A 15,271-nucleotide genomic window follows, 5' to 3' on the forward strand; every position below is an offset into this window, starting at 1 on the left:
AATTATGTTTTTTCTGGTGCCAATAATTAAGTTTATACGTACAGCGATTTTAAGTTTGGCACGTCGGAGAAGACGTCGACACCGATATCTTCCAGCAAGTTGTCGTTCAGAGTCCTGCAAAAAAGATAACAAGTTGATGGAGGGCTTTGTACAAATTGTGTGAAACTTACAAAGCCTCCAGTCTGGTTAGGTTCATGAAAGGCCTGTTACGTATCGCCGTGAGTCTGTTGTTCGATAGAAACCTGGAAATTAAGACGGAACGATATTAGTCCTGAGAGACTGGGGACTCGGGGATTTGTTTGGGACGGAGCTTTTTAATTTGTTTTTGTCCAGTCACAAATGTAATAAATCAACCATTCAAAAGGGTTTTTGTTGTATGATGTTATTTAATATTACCAATAATGAATTAATTAAAAAGGATTAAAAAAATATATATATTTAATATTGTTTTGCTTATAATAGACAATTTATGGCAACAAGTAACTTTTTAAAGTGGTGCATCCACCATTTTTTGTAAATATGAATACCTCTAAAATGGTGAATGCGCCTAATCCATTATGGGTTATTTATTTTTCTCTCTCAAAGTTATTGTAATTGTCCAGTTATAAATGTAATAAAGTGTTTTTGTTAATATGATGTTGTTTAATATTACAAATAATAAATTAATTAACATTAAATTGACAATTTATTAAATAGAAGTTGAAGAGATTATAAAAAAGATTAAAAAAAATAATTAGTACATTAAAATAATTGATAAATGTATGCTATAAACTGTGAAATTGTAAATTAAATAAGCTTCACAAATTTTTGGTTGTGGAGTAACATTAGTTCCGAGAGACTGGAACTTCGGGGATTTGTTTGAGATGAGAATTTTAATTTGTGTTTATCCACTCAAAAAAATGTAATTAGTTATGAATTCAAATGGTTTTTGTTCGTTTTTTACTTTTCAGCCTATATGTTTGTTTTTTACTGACTAAAATGGAAATTTTTTATTATGAATAATTATAAAATTATGTTTATTGTATTAAATAATATTAATAATTATTAAAATTATGAATTAAAGTTAATTTAAGAGTTCTTTACATAATATATAAAAAATAATTATAATAATACGATGGACAAATATATTAAATAAATTTTAAAATAAAAATTAATAAAAATTCTATAAACAATAAACATGTATACTTACAGTAGTAGTCATTATTTTAGGAACTTTTTAAAATTTTAAATATTTCCGCCATTACATCGCCTTTTATTTAAAGTGAATTGTTAAAATAACATTAATTTACTGTTGTTTTTATGTAATATTAAAAACCAATATATTCTTTTTCTATAAAATATTTACATATATTTTTCTGAATTGAGTTGGACATAAATATGGCAACTCAAATTAAAAGACTATAATAATGTTATAATTTTTCCATTGAAAACCAATTGCATAATAGACATAACAATAATATGAAGTTAAATCAACAAATATATAAAGAAATATATTTAATAATAATAAATTTACTTAACAAAAAAAGAAATTTCAAATATAAGACTTAAATTACGATACCATAATAAAATACATAATTTTATTAGTACAAAATATTTATTTATAAAATAAATTTTACAAAATTATCATTATCAAGAAGTCATATTTGTCCAGATAGATTGGATCTATAGATCTATATCTATGGATTTAATTGAGAAGAATGTCATTAAAGAAATTTTTGAATAATAAATGTCTCATGCAAAAAGTATAACTATAAATTATCACTGCAAATTATTTCTATAAAAACTTTATTTTTAAATATTTCTGGAATTTTAATCATTTATTTAAAATTTTTAAAATAAAAAATAAAATAAAATATTTTACTTATTTTTGTTTTGTTTTAATTTATTAATATGGCAGTTTTTTAATTTAAAATGACACTTTCGATAAAACTGAATTTTTAATGAAATTTATAAATTTAATTTACCCCTTTTTAATATAAAATATTTTAAATAATTGAAAAAAAATATTTTTTTAAATTTTTATAATAAAAAAAAGAGAATAAAGAAATAAAATTAAATAATTAATAAAAAAAATACAATTTTAATTTTTTTCCTTTCAGTTTTTCATTAATATATATTTTACTTAAAACAATTTATTTGTTTTTTTTAACTTATTAATATGGCAATTTTTTAATTTCAAATGCCACTTTTGATGATCTTGAATTTTTAATGAAATTTACTTTCTTTTGGTTGATTGATATTATTCCTGAGAGACTGGTCAATGAGATTTATTTGAAGGACTTTTTTAAGTTTTTTGTTTACACATAAATGTTGTTAGTCACTAATTTAATATTTTTTATACAAAATACCATAATTTCAAGGTAAAAATGTTATTTTTAAATGTGAAAGATTGTTTTGTGGGCAAAGTACATAAGAAGTTTATACAAAACACCTAAATTTAATTTTAAATTATTAAATATTTATAAAAAAAGCTTGAGAAAATTTATGGTTAACACAAAAACATTAGATATAATTTATGAACTCTCGAAACAAATATGTTCCTCCTCATAGTCTTGTCACGTTTCAATATTGCGGAAACTTTTTAAAAAGTTGACAAATGATAAATGGTTTGAATTGTTTTCGAATAATTTTGGAATATGTCCAAAACTGCACAATTACATTGTTGTATGACATTTACTTCAGCCATTTTTTATCGATGAACTAATTAAGAGCATAAAATAATTAAGTTGCCACAAAAATGGCCGTTTATATCCATAAACTTCTTCAAAAATTCAAAAGTCAACAGTTTAATTAAGCCGTAATGTAAAAAAGTAAGTAGCTTGCAAATTATCATTCGTAAACATTCGGAGTGTGTTTGTGGGATTCCCCAAAAGACCACTTAAACCTTAACACACCCATTTCGTTTCCGGTGCGAAATTTCTCGAAAGCATTTTAATTATAATTGCGACCGCTGTTAATCTTCGTTAATGCAATTTACGTATTTTTGTATCAAGTAAATTTCGGACGTCACGATGACGTTTTGTGTCTGTTTGCTCGGGGGCGTTCAATTATCCAATAAAAAATAATGGGATCAACAAAAACAGCCACATTACAAACATATTGTGTGGTAGTTTTGTCCATTTAGCTTGTTTTTTTCGATTTATTGGGTCACGAGGTACGTAAAAAAATACAACGGGCTTCGAAAATTTCTGATCGAATTTTTTTTAATTGTTTCATGGGTATTGACACACAATTATTCTACAAACAACGGGATAAAAATCGACATGATTGAAAACGCTGAGCAACAATTATATTTATGTTGTTACTGAAAAACAAAGAACTGATTCAGCATAGTTTAGAACAATTTAATTGATGCTTTAAATTGGCTTATAATAGAGAATTTATGCCATAATTTAAAAGTGACGCATCCACCATTTATTTAAATATGAAACACTTTAAAAAATGGTGAATGTGCATAATGAATTATGGGTTTTTATTTTTTTCTCTCAAAGTTATTGGAATAATTAATAATTGTTTATTTTTAATTTTTCAAATATAATAAATTTAAATTAAATACTTATATATTTGTAATTTTGAAGATTAATATTTCAAATATTATAATTTTAAATTAATTATTTGAAATATTTTTTGAGTTAAATTGTTCATTTATATATTACAATTAATATTTAAATATAAAAAACTTTGATACTAATTTTCACTTTAAGAAGTAATTCTTCTTGAATATAATTTATAATATTTTCTGATTAAGAATATTAATATATTCGTTATTAATTTAATTAACCAGTTCAAATTCAAATAATTTTTAACATTTTAATTTAAATATGTAAAAGTTTTGATCCTACTTATAAAGTTTCTTTATGAAGCAAAATTCTTAATATTTATTCTATTTTTTGAATAGAAGTATTCTTATATTCGTTAATAATTTAATTAAGCAGTTAACACATTTAATATTTAAGTTTATAATTTGAATATTCATTATTTAAAAGTTTTATTACTAATTGTAAAGGCACTAAAAGAATTAATACTCTTTGAATCTTATGTATTTCTTTTTCTGATTAAGAATATTAATATATTCGTTATTAATTTAATTAACCAGTTTAAATAAAATTAATTTCTTACATTTTAATTTAAATTTTCATTATTTAAAAGCTTTGTTGGTAATTACAAAGTCACTTTAGAAAGCAATGTCCTTCCAATATTATTTATCCTATTTTCTGAATAAGTATTTTAATATAATTTCTGATCAATTTTTTTTTAATTGTTCCATGGGTATTGACACACAATTATTCAACAAACAACGGGATAAAAATCGACATGATTGAAAACGCTGAGCAACAATTATATTTATGTTGTTACTGAAAAACAAAGAACTGATTCAGCATAGTTTAGGACAATTTAATTGATGCTTTAAATTGGCTTATAATAGAGAATTTATGCCACAACATTAAAGTGGTGCATCCACCATTTATTTAAATAGGAAATACTTTAAAAAAATGGTGAATGCGCATAATGTATTATGGGTTTTTATTTTTCTCTCTCAAACTTATTGGAATTCAATGTGATAACCAATAAAAATAAACGGTTTCTTTTGTGGTTTACTTGTTTTACTTATGATTATCTCAAAAACTAAATCAGATAGACAAAATCTAATGTCGAAATGTGAAGTAAAAGACGTTTCGTCCAACTACTCAATGAAATTTAAATTTTGCATTAGCAAATCTGTCAATGCGTTATTACAAAATGTATACAATATTCATTTATGCAAATGCGGTAACAAAAGGCCCGGACATTTTGTAAATTTACATAAAATATATGCGTAAAAAATTTGGCTTGTCGCAAACATCTGTTCGAATTCAATTAACTTAGTAACACGGAAAAATGCGATTTAATTGAACAAGTTTGATCAAATATTAAACTATGTAAAACGTATTAATCATTCGATTCGTGATATTCCCAATAAAATAACTGAAAATAAATTGCGTAATGTTTACGACGTGCCATAATAAAAGCACCATAAAATTCGTATATGTATTTGTATAACAGTCGAACGATTGACCTATAAATATAAAACCTATTTCTTCGGTTTGCCATTTTTTTTTTATTGTGTCCCTTTATATATTGCGCCATTTCCCACAAAACGTATTTGTGGCACAAAACGGACAAACAGGACGAATTAAAATACATGAAATGATATTTGCGGGTCGATACGATTTTATTGTTTTACATTGTCGCGAGATATGGCCACAATTTGTTTTAATGTTTGCGCATTTACAACATAATTATTTTTAATTTTACTGCCACGTTAAGAATCACAATTACAAACCAAAAAACTCAATCTAAAGTTAATATAATGAAAGTTGAATGAATGAATTATTTTGGTATTGTAAAAATTAAAAAATGGGTGTCTCCATTTCTACGAATAAAATTTATAAGGGCGCATCCACCATTTATGTAAATATTGAAATTTCTAAAAATGGTGAATGCGCATATTTTATTATCGGTTTTTTATTTTTCTCTCTCAAAGAAAGTAATTCAATATGATTTCAAACAATAATAAACGGTTTTTTAAAATTATATTACAAATTGAAAAACATTTCTGATGTGAGTAATAATAATAATAATTGTAAACCGGAACGCATCCATCATTTTTGTAAACAAAATATTTTTTTAAGCCTTTTTTTACTTTACTATGATTCAATTTATTAGAAAATACACACAATTTTAATTTTATTTAATATATCTGTAAACTGTTGTATTACTCAACTTCCATTGAATAATTTTTGAAGATTGTTTATCTTTTAAATCAATTTTTTGTTTGATTTTTCACTGATGTGTATTTCAAAAATTAATTTTTAAAAATTAATAAACGTATATAGTTATACATAAGATTCAAAAATATATTTAGAAATTTATATACTTAATTTTCAGATAAATTCATATATTTTTTAAAATTATTTTTATTTAAATGTGACAATTATTAATTAAGAAATACAGTATATTATAATACAGATGCCAAATAATTAAGATAAATATTCATAATTTAAATCTATAATGTTAATTAAATTACTTTTTGAATTTTATTTGTCACATTTAATGAAGAGAATAACATACATTTTTTATGATATTAATGTAATGTAAATTTTTAATATTAATATTTTAAATCGATTTTATTGAATCATTTTGATTATGTTTTACTGATTTAATAAAAAATAGTATAGTAGTATATAATATTTGAATTGAATACAAAGTGAATAATTTAAACAAATGTACATTTTTTAAAAGCTATGATAGAACCCACTTAATTAATTAATATTCCATATTAATTTAAATTATACTTTATTTTTTTTTACTTAAATGATTATTTTTTATTCTTCCATCCATAATTATTCAAATATTATAAATTTAAAATAATAATTTTATTATTAATTTTTTAATTAAATTGTTTATTTTTAATTTTTTAATATTAATATTTCAAATATTATAAATTTAAAGTAAATACTTAAATATTTGTAATTTTGAATATTAATATTTCAAATATTATAAATTTAAATTAATTTTTTTAATATTTTTTGAGTTTTTAAATAAATTGTTCATTTATATTTTACAATTAATATTTAACATTTTTATTTAAATGTTAAAAACTTTGATACTAATTTTCACTTTAAGAAGTAATTCTTTTTGAATATCATTTATAATATTTTCTGATTAAGAATATTAATATATTCGTTATTAATTTAATTAACCAGTTTAAATTCAAATAATTTTTTAGTTTCTTTATGAAGCAAAACTCATAATATAAATAATTATATTTGTTACTAATTTAATTAAGTAGTTAACACATTTAATATTTAAGTTTATAATTTGAATATTCATTATTTAAAAGTTTTATTACTAATTTTAAAGTCACTGAAAGAAGTAATACTCTTTGAATCTTAGATATTCCTTTTTCTGATTAAGAATATTAATATATTCGTTATTAATTTAATTAACCAGTTAATTATTACAATTAATTTCAAACATTTTAATTTAAATTTTCATTATTTAAAAGTTTAAATGGTAAAAATGTCACTTTTAGTAATGTTCTTACAATATTATTTATCCTATTTTCTGAATAATAATTTTAATATAATTTAATTCTAATTTAATAAATTAGTTTAAATAAAATTTTAATACTTTAAATTAAATGTCCATTATTTAAGGGCTTATATCAGTTGCAAAATTCAATTTATTTATATCTATGTAATTGTAAACTTAAAACATATTTGTTTGAGTTGAATTCCATATGAATAATGCTCATTGTTTAAAATCTACATAAATTAATTACAAAGCTTTTGGAATTTGGTTATGTTATGATTAAGAATAATTTTGTTAACCAATATAAATTCAAACACTCTTTTAATCTCAACGCTTTTTGAAATCGATTACTAATTAGAATTGTTTTAAAACATTCAGCTGCCGTTAAAACGCATTTGGGACTTAATTTTGTAAATTGTTCAAGCGTTTCTTTAGTTTCCCCTTTGGGACAAGATGCAATTCTACATTTTCTGTAAAGTAAAGTAGTTGTCATGCAAATCCATTAAATTCCCATGTGATTACATGTAAGTAATAAAATAAATTAACGTTAAGTTTTTTATAAGTACGTGTAATTAATATTTTTTAAGTTGGAGAAAATAAATTTGTGAGGTATTTGTTCAGGTTGAATCCGGCGAGTTAATTTTAACAACATTGTTTGTACCGACAACAAAGAACCTTTCAGAAAATCTCATAACGAAACAATTTCCAAATGAACAGGTTGAAAAAACACCCTATTTAATTTATGAACAAAAACGACAAAATTATGGTGGCACGTCGAATATTTCGCATTTTTGTCTACATAGTTTCGAAGTGCTTTACGCACGTCGTACTTACAACAAAACTATTCAGCTCGAAAATTCCATAAATATTATAATAAAGATGTCACGTATCCCGAAACAATTTACGGTGACCAAAGATTGAACTTTTGGATATGAAATGGTAATTAATGTGTCGCCATTAATTAGGAGCACCCATCAATTTAACAGACGCTTCCATCACGACGGCAACACATAAAAACCCACATTCTATGTTTACGCATAATCAGGATCAAATTGTGTGGTAATTAATTTCTCTAATTAAACTAAACAATTATTTAAATTTAGTTTCGTCTCTCGGCGTAATTATACATTTATGTCTATGCGGGACACAGTGGGATGACTTTGGACAGACAGGGTTAAAAAATCTAAGCAGAATAATTAATAAAATTATACTTAGCTTTTTAGGTAAAACTTTGAATTTAATATCTATTAAACTGACATGTTTAAATTGACAGAAAATAATGTCTAAAAATAGATAATTTCCAAGTGTATATAAATGACTTAAAGAAGAGTTTAAAACATTAAATTAAAGATAAATATTTTCCTTATAACTTCACCTCAAGAAAATAATATTAGATACACTGTAACATTTATTATAACTAATGTTAAAATTAATTAAAATTAAGGTTTAAAGTAGATATAAGTTTTACGTATTTATCTCCATCAAGTTCAAGTTTTAAATTATGATCGTCTTAAGTATTATGAATAACCCCATATATAGTTGTTCATTCATTACGAGCTATAATAAAAGCTAATTAGGATTAATTTACGAACAAGTCTGTTCGTTATATTATCGAATTCAGAATGATATAAAACATTACGTAACTAAAATATATAAAAGTTTAATATGTTAAATTAAAAATCGATATTTTGTTGATATCTTAGGTAGAAAAAACTAATAATAATTATTATTAATATATTGTAAAAATTATTGTAATTAATGTTACACCGTAAAATTAATTAATAGTTAATCTTTAAACAGCCATAATTTTGATGCATTTGATTCAATCAAGTTCAAATTTTAAATTAAGATAGTCCTAAGTATTATAAATAATCCCATATATGGTTGTTGATCCATAATGAGACATAATCAAAGGTAATTAGAGTTAATATACGACAGAGTCTGTTGATTAAGTCCCATGTTTGTACCGTTATATTTTCAACTGATATTAAAATGTTATAAAATATTACGTAATTAACACGAAGCAAAGTTTAATAAATTAAATTAAAGATAAATATTTTTTAAATGCCTCAGTCAGGAAACTACAAATAATTATAAAATTTATTGCAAATAATGTTGGACAGTATAATTAATTAAAATTTAATCATTAAATGGGCATAATTTTGACGTATTTGATTCAATCAAGTTCAAATTTTAAATTAAGATAGTCCTAAGTATTATAAACAATCCCATATATGGTTGTTGATCCATAATGAGCCATAATCAAAAGTAATTAGAGTTAATATACGACAGAGTCTGTTGATTAAGTCCCATGTTTGCACCGTTATATTTTCAACTGATATTAAAATGTTATAAAATATTACGTGATTAACACGAAGCAAAGTTTAATAAATTAAATTAAAGATAAATATTTTTTAAATGCCTCAGTCAGGAAACTATAATTAATTATAAAATTTATTGCAAATAATGTTAGACAGTAAAATTAATTAAAATTTAATCATTAAATGGGCATAATTTTGACGTATTTGATTCAATCAAGTTCAAATTTTAAATTAAGATAGTTATAAGTATTATAAACAATCCCATATATGGTTGTTGATCCATAATGAGCCATAATCAAAAGTAATTAGAGTTAATATACGACAGAGTCTGTTGATTAAGTCCCATGTTTGCACCGTTATATTTTCAACTGATATTAAAATGTTATAAAATATTACGTGATTAACACGAAGCAAAGTTTAATAAATTAAATTAAAGATAAATATTTTTTAAATGCCTCAGTCAGAAAACTATTAATAATTATAAAATTTATTGCAAATAATGTTAGACAGTAAAATTAATTAAAATTTAATTTTTAAATGGGCATAATTTTGACGCATTTGATTCAGTCAAGTTCAAATTTTAAATTAAGATAGTTATAAGTATTATAAACAATTCCATATATGGTTGTTGATCCATAATGAGCCATAATCAAAAGTAATTAGAGTTAATATACGACAGAGTCTGTTGATTAAGTCCCATGTTTGCACCGTTATATTTTCACCTGATATTAAAATGTTATAAAATATTACGTGATTAACACGAAGCAAAGTTTAATAAATTAAATTAAAGATAAATATTTTTTAAATGCCTCAGTCAGGAAATTACAAATAATTATAAAATTTATTGCAAATAATGTTAGACAGTAAAATTAATTAAAATTTAATTTTTAAATGGGCATAATTTTGACGCATTTGATTCAATCAAGTTCAAATTTTAAATTAAGATAGTCCTAAGTATTATAAACAATCCCATATATGGTTGTTGATCCATAATGAGACATAATCAAAGGTAATTAGAGTTAATATATGATAGAGTCTGTTGATTAAGTCCTATGTTTGCATCGTTATATTTTCAACTGATATTAAAATGTTATAAAATATTACGTGATTAACACGAAGCAAAGTTTAATAAATTAAATTAAAGATAAATATTTTTTAAATGCCTCAGTCAGGAAACTATAAATAATTATAAAATTTATTGCAAATAATGTTAGACAGTAAAATTAATTAAAATTTAATCATTAAATGGGCATAATTTTGACGTATTTGATTCAATCAAGTTCAAATTTTAAATTAAGATAGTCCTAAGTATTATAAACAATCCCATATATGGTTGTTGATCCATAATGAGCCATAATCAAAAGTAATTAGAGTTAATATACGACAGAGTCTGTTGATTAAGTCCCATGTTTGCACCGTTATATTTTCAACTGATATTAAAATGTTATAAAATATTACGTGATTAACACGAAGCAAAGTTTAATAAATTAAATTAAAGATAAATATTTTTTAAATGCCTCAGTCAGGAAACTATAAATAATTATAAAATTTATTGCAAATAATGTTAGACAGTAAAATTAATTAAAATTTAATCATTAAATGGGCATAATTTTGACGTATTTGATTCAATCAAGTTCAAATTTTAAATTAAGATAGTTATAAGTATTATAAACAATCCCATATATGGTTGTTGATCCATAATGAGCCATAATCAAAAGTAATTAGAGTTAATATACGACAGAGTCTGTTGATTAAGTCCCATGTTTGCACCGTTATATTTTCAACTGATATTAAAATGTTATAAAATATTACGTGATTAACACGAAGCAAAGTTTAATAAATTAAATTAAAGATAAATATTTTTTAAATGCCTCAGTCAGAAAACTATTAATAATTATAAAATTTATTGCAAATAATGTTAGACAGTAAAATTAATTAAAATTTAATTTTTAAATGGGCATAATTTTGACGCATTTGATTCAGTCAAATTCAAATTTTAAATTAAGATAGTTATAAGTATTATAAATAATCCCATATATGGTTGTTGATTCATAATGAGCCATAATCAAAAGTAATTAGAGTTAATATACGACAGAGTCTGTTGATTAAGTCCCATGTTTGCACCGTTATATTTTCAACTGATATTAAAATGTTATAAAATATTACGTGATTAACACGAAGCAAAGTTTAATAAATTAAATTAAAGATAAATATTTTTAAATGCCTCAGTCAGGAAACTATAATTAATTATAAAATTTATTGCAAATAATGTTAGACAGTAAAATTAATTAAAATTTAATTTTTAAATGGACATAATTTTGACGCATTTGATTCAATCAAGTTCAAATTTTAAATTAAGATAGTCCTAAGTATTATAAAGAATCCTTTATATGGTTGTTGATCCATAATGAGCCATAATCAAAAGTAATTAGAGTTAATATACGACAGTGTCTGTTGATTAAGTTCTATATTTAGAAATGAAATACAATTATTTTAAAGCAAAATAAGTCCGCAAATGAATTCTAACTTCAAATATAGTGTTTCATCCCACAGTGCACGGCCGTAATCCTACAGGACCAAAGGACATGAATGAAAATTGTAATGATAGTTCCGATGTGAATGGTCCAATTTGTTAAATTTATGTGTACGTTAAGTGAAACGTAATTCGCGTACGGAACAATCGACAATTTCTGGGCGTCTAGACAAAAACGAATCACACACGAATTCGGAATTTAATTTGGCAATGCAAAGGAGAAGCGAACCATGCTGCACAATTTCGAACTTTATGGTTAAATTCTGCGGAGAAATATACCGGAAATTTTGCCGTGTGAATGTGAAATTTTAAGGCGACTGGATACGTTGGCGATTTTAATAAATACGGTTTACGTTGTTTTAATTAGTCGTTTGGCTCAGCGTGGGCACTATTTGTGTAAAGTTAACGCCGTAAACTATTGTTGTACGTCATTGAATGAAAACATTTTCCTTAACTTATATTTACATTTCATTTGTGAGTGAACTAATATTACTATTCGAATTCTATGTTGATCTTATTAATTATTTAACTAACATTATTATCAAGTTCCTTAACAAACTAATAACATTTATTATTAATTCAATTAACAAAAACTTTTTATACTGAAAATATTAGTTTTTATATATTGATTGTCAAATTTATATATAATTAATTTGAAACATTTTTATTGGAAATTCATATTTTATATCTGAGGATTAATAATTATTTCAACCATTTTTTTATAAACAGGTTAAAATATATTTAATTTAAAATACAGGACTTTTAAATCCTTTTTTCTTATTTAACAAATTAATAATATTTATTGTTAATATTAAAACTATTTAATTGACAAACACCTTTTTATACTGGAAATATTGATTTTTTATATATTTGATTATTAAATTTTTATACAATTTTTGTTGGGAATTCATATTTTATATTCAAATATTAATAATTATTTGAAGCATTTCTTATAAAATTGGTTAAAATAAATTTAATATTAAATTCAGGACATTTAAGTCTCTTTTTCATAAAGTTACTTAACAAATTAACAATATTTATTGTTAATATTAAAACTATTTAATTGACAAATATTTTTTATACAGAAAATAATGATTTTTTATTATATATTTCATTGTGAAATTTATATATATCTGATTAGAAACATTTTTGTTGGCATTCCATATTTTATATCCAAATATTAATAATTATTTATAAAACTGGTTAAAATATATTCAATTCAGAATCCAGAACTTTTAAATCCTTTTTTCATAAAGTTACTCCACAAAGTAATAATATTTATTGTTAAGTTAGGTTAGGTTAGGTTAATATTAAAACTATTTAATTGACAAACACCATTTTATACTGGAAATACTGATTTTTCATATATTTGATTATTAAATTTTTATACAATTAATTAATTTGAAATATTTTTGTTGGGAATTCATATTTTATATCCAAATATTAATAATAATTTGAACCATTTCTTATAAAACTGGTTAAAATAAATTTAATATTAAATTCAGGACATTTAAGTCCTTTTTTCATAAAGTTACTTAACAAATTAATAATATTCATTGTTAATATTAAAACTATTTAATTGTCAAACATTTTTTATACGGAAAATAATGATTTTTTATTATATATTTCATTGTTAAATTTATATATAATTGATTAGAAACATTTTTGTTGCCTATCCATATTTTATATCTAAATTATGTCAACCATTTTTAATAAAACTGGTTAAAATATATTCAATTTAAAATCCAGAACTTTTAAATCCTTTTTTCATAAAGTTACTTAACACAGTAATAATATTTATTGTTAATATTAAAACTATTTAATTGACAAACACCTTTTTTTATTGGAAATATTGATTTTTTATATATTTGATTGTCAAATTTTTATACAATTAATTAATTTGAAACATTTATGTTGGGAATTCCTATTTTATATCCAAATATTAAAAATTATTTGGACCATTTCTTATAAAACTGGTTAAAATAAATTTAATATTGAATTCAGGACATTTAAGTCCTTTTTTTTCATAAAGTTACTTACAAATTAATAATATTCATTGTTAATATTAAACTATTTAATTGATAAACATTTTTTATACTGAAAATACTGATTTTTTATATATTTCATTGTTAAATTTATATATAATTGATTTGAAACATTTTTGTTGGCAATCCATATTTTATATACAAATATTAATAATTATTTCAACCATTTTTTATAAAACTGGTTAAAATATATTTAATTTAAAATCCAGGACTTATAAATCCTTTTTTCATAAAGCTACTTAACAAATTAATAACATTTATTATTAATATTAAAACTATTTAATAGATAAACACGTTTTTATATAGGAAATATTGATTTTTCATATATTTGATTCTCAAATTTTTATATAATTAATTTTAAACCTTTTTGTTGGCAATTCATAATTTATATCCAAATATTAATATTTATTTCAACCATTTTTTATAAAACTATAAAATAAAATCCTTTTTTCATAAAGTTACTGAACAAATTAATAATATTATTGATTAATATTATATACAATAAAAATATTGATTTTTATATATTTGCTTCTCAAATTAATTTGAAACATTTTTGTTGACAATTCATATTTCATATATAAATATTAATAATTCTAAAAATAATAAATTGATAATAAATATTATTAATACTAAAATAAATGAACTGATAACAATATAAATTGTTGAAATACTTACAGTGAGTTCAATGAATTCATCTTGGCGAAAGCTTCAGTTTCCACGGAAATGATTTTATTTTCCATTAAAGATAAAGTTTCCAAAGAATCCATCTCCGGAAAGCTGGTCGAGTACACGTAGACTATGAAATTTTGTTGCAGATACCTGAAACAGGGATTAAATCTGAAGCATTTAATTATAGTTGCACTTTAAAACTGAAGAAAGCTCACGAGATTTCGCTAATGATCTCTAAATACTCGTAAATAAGCCCTAAAATCTGAATACGTTCAGCAAATCCCCGAATGTTAATTATTTTAGACTTTAGAGAGTTTCAGTTTGAACGCAATATAATAATAAATAATTTACGTTTGCTTACAAAGTGGTTAAGTTCTTCAACGGTTCGAACACTTTAGGTTGGATCTCGGTGATTTTATTTCCTCGTAGATCCCTGAAACAATTGGGACGGTTTTAAGGCCAAATTTCATGCGTGATTAAAGGCTTAAATTACTTATTGAATGGCAAAACTTACAATTCGGTTAAACTTTTTAGGTTGATAAATGCGTCTTCCTCTATCGTTGATATGTCGTTGTAACTTAAAATTCTGCAAAGGAAGAAGTATTTTACTCATCAATATTGTTAACTTT

General features: G+C 22.6%; 1 protein-coding gene across 1 annotated transcript in view; it reads right to left on the reverse strand.

Annotated features, from left to right (window-relative positions):
- Positions 1–15,271, reverse strand: part of LOC109607668 (relaxin receptor 2) — a 65,279-nt gene that overhangs the window by 6,356 nt on the left and 43,652 nt on the right. The window contains exons 7-11 of the mRNA XM_049967023.1: positions 15,157–15,228; positions 15,004–15,075; positions 14,649–14,792; positions 171–242; positions 43–114 (exon numbers count right to left, since the gene is read on the reverse strand). Coding sequence (XP_049822980.1) covers positions 43–114; positions 171–242; positions 14,649–14,792; positions 15,004–15,075; positions 15,157–15,228 — 432 coding nt within the window. The remainder of the gene's footprint in view (positions 1–42; positions 115–170; positions 243–14,648; positions 14,793–15,003; positions 15,076–15,156; positions 15,229–15,271) is intronic.

This window comes from Aethina tumida, chromosome 4 (assembly GCF_024364675.1).
Source record: "Aethina tumida isolate Nest 87 chromosome 4, icAetTumi1.1, whole genome shotgun sequence".
NCBI classification, from domain to species: domain Eukaryota; kingdom Metazoa; phylum Arthropoda; class Insecta; order Coleoptera; family Nitidulidae; genus Aethina; species Aethina tumida.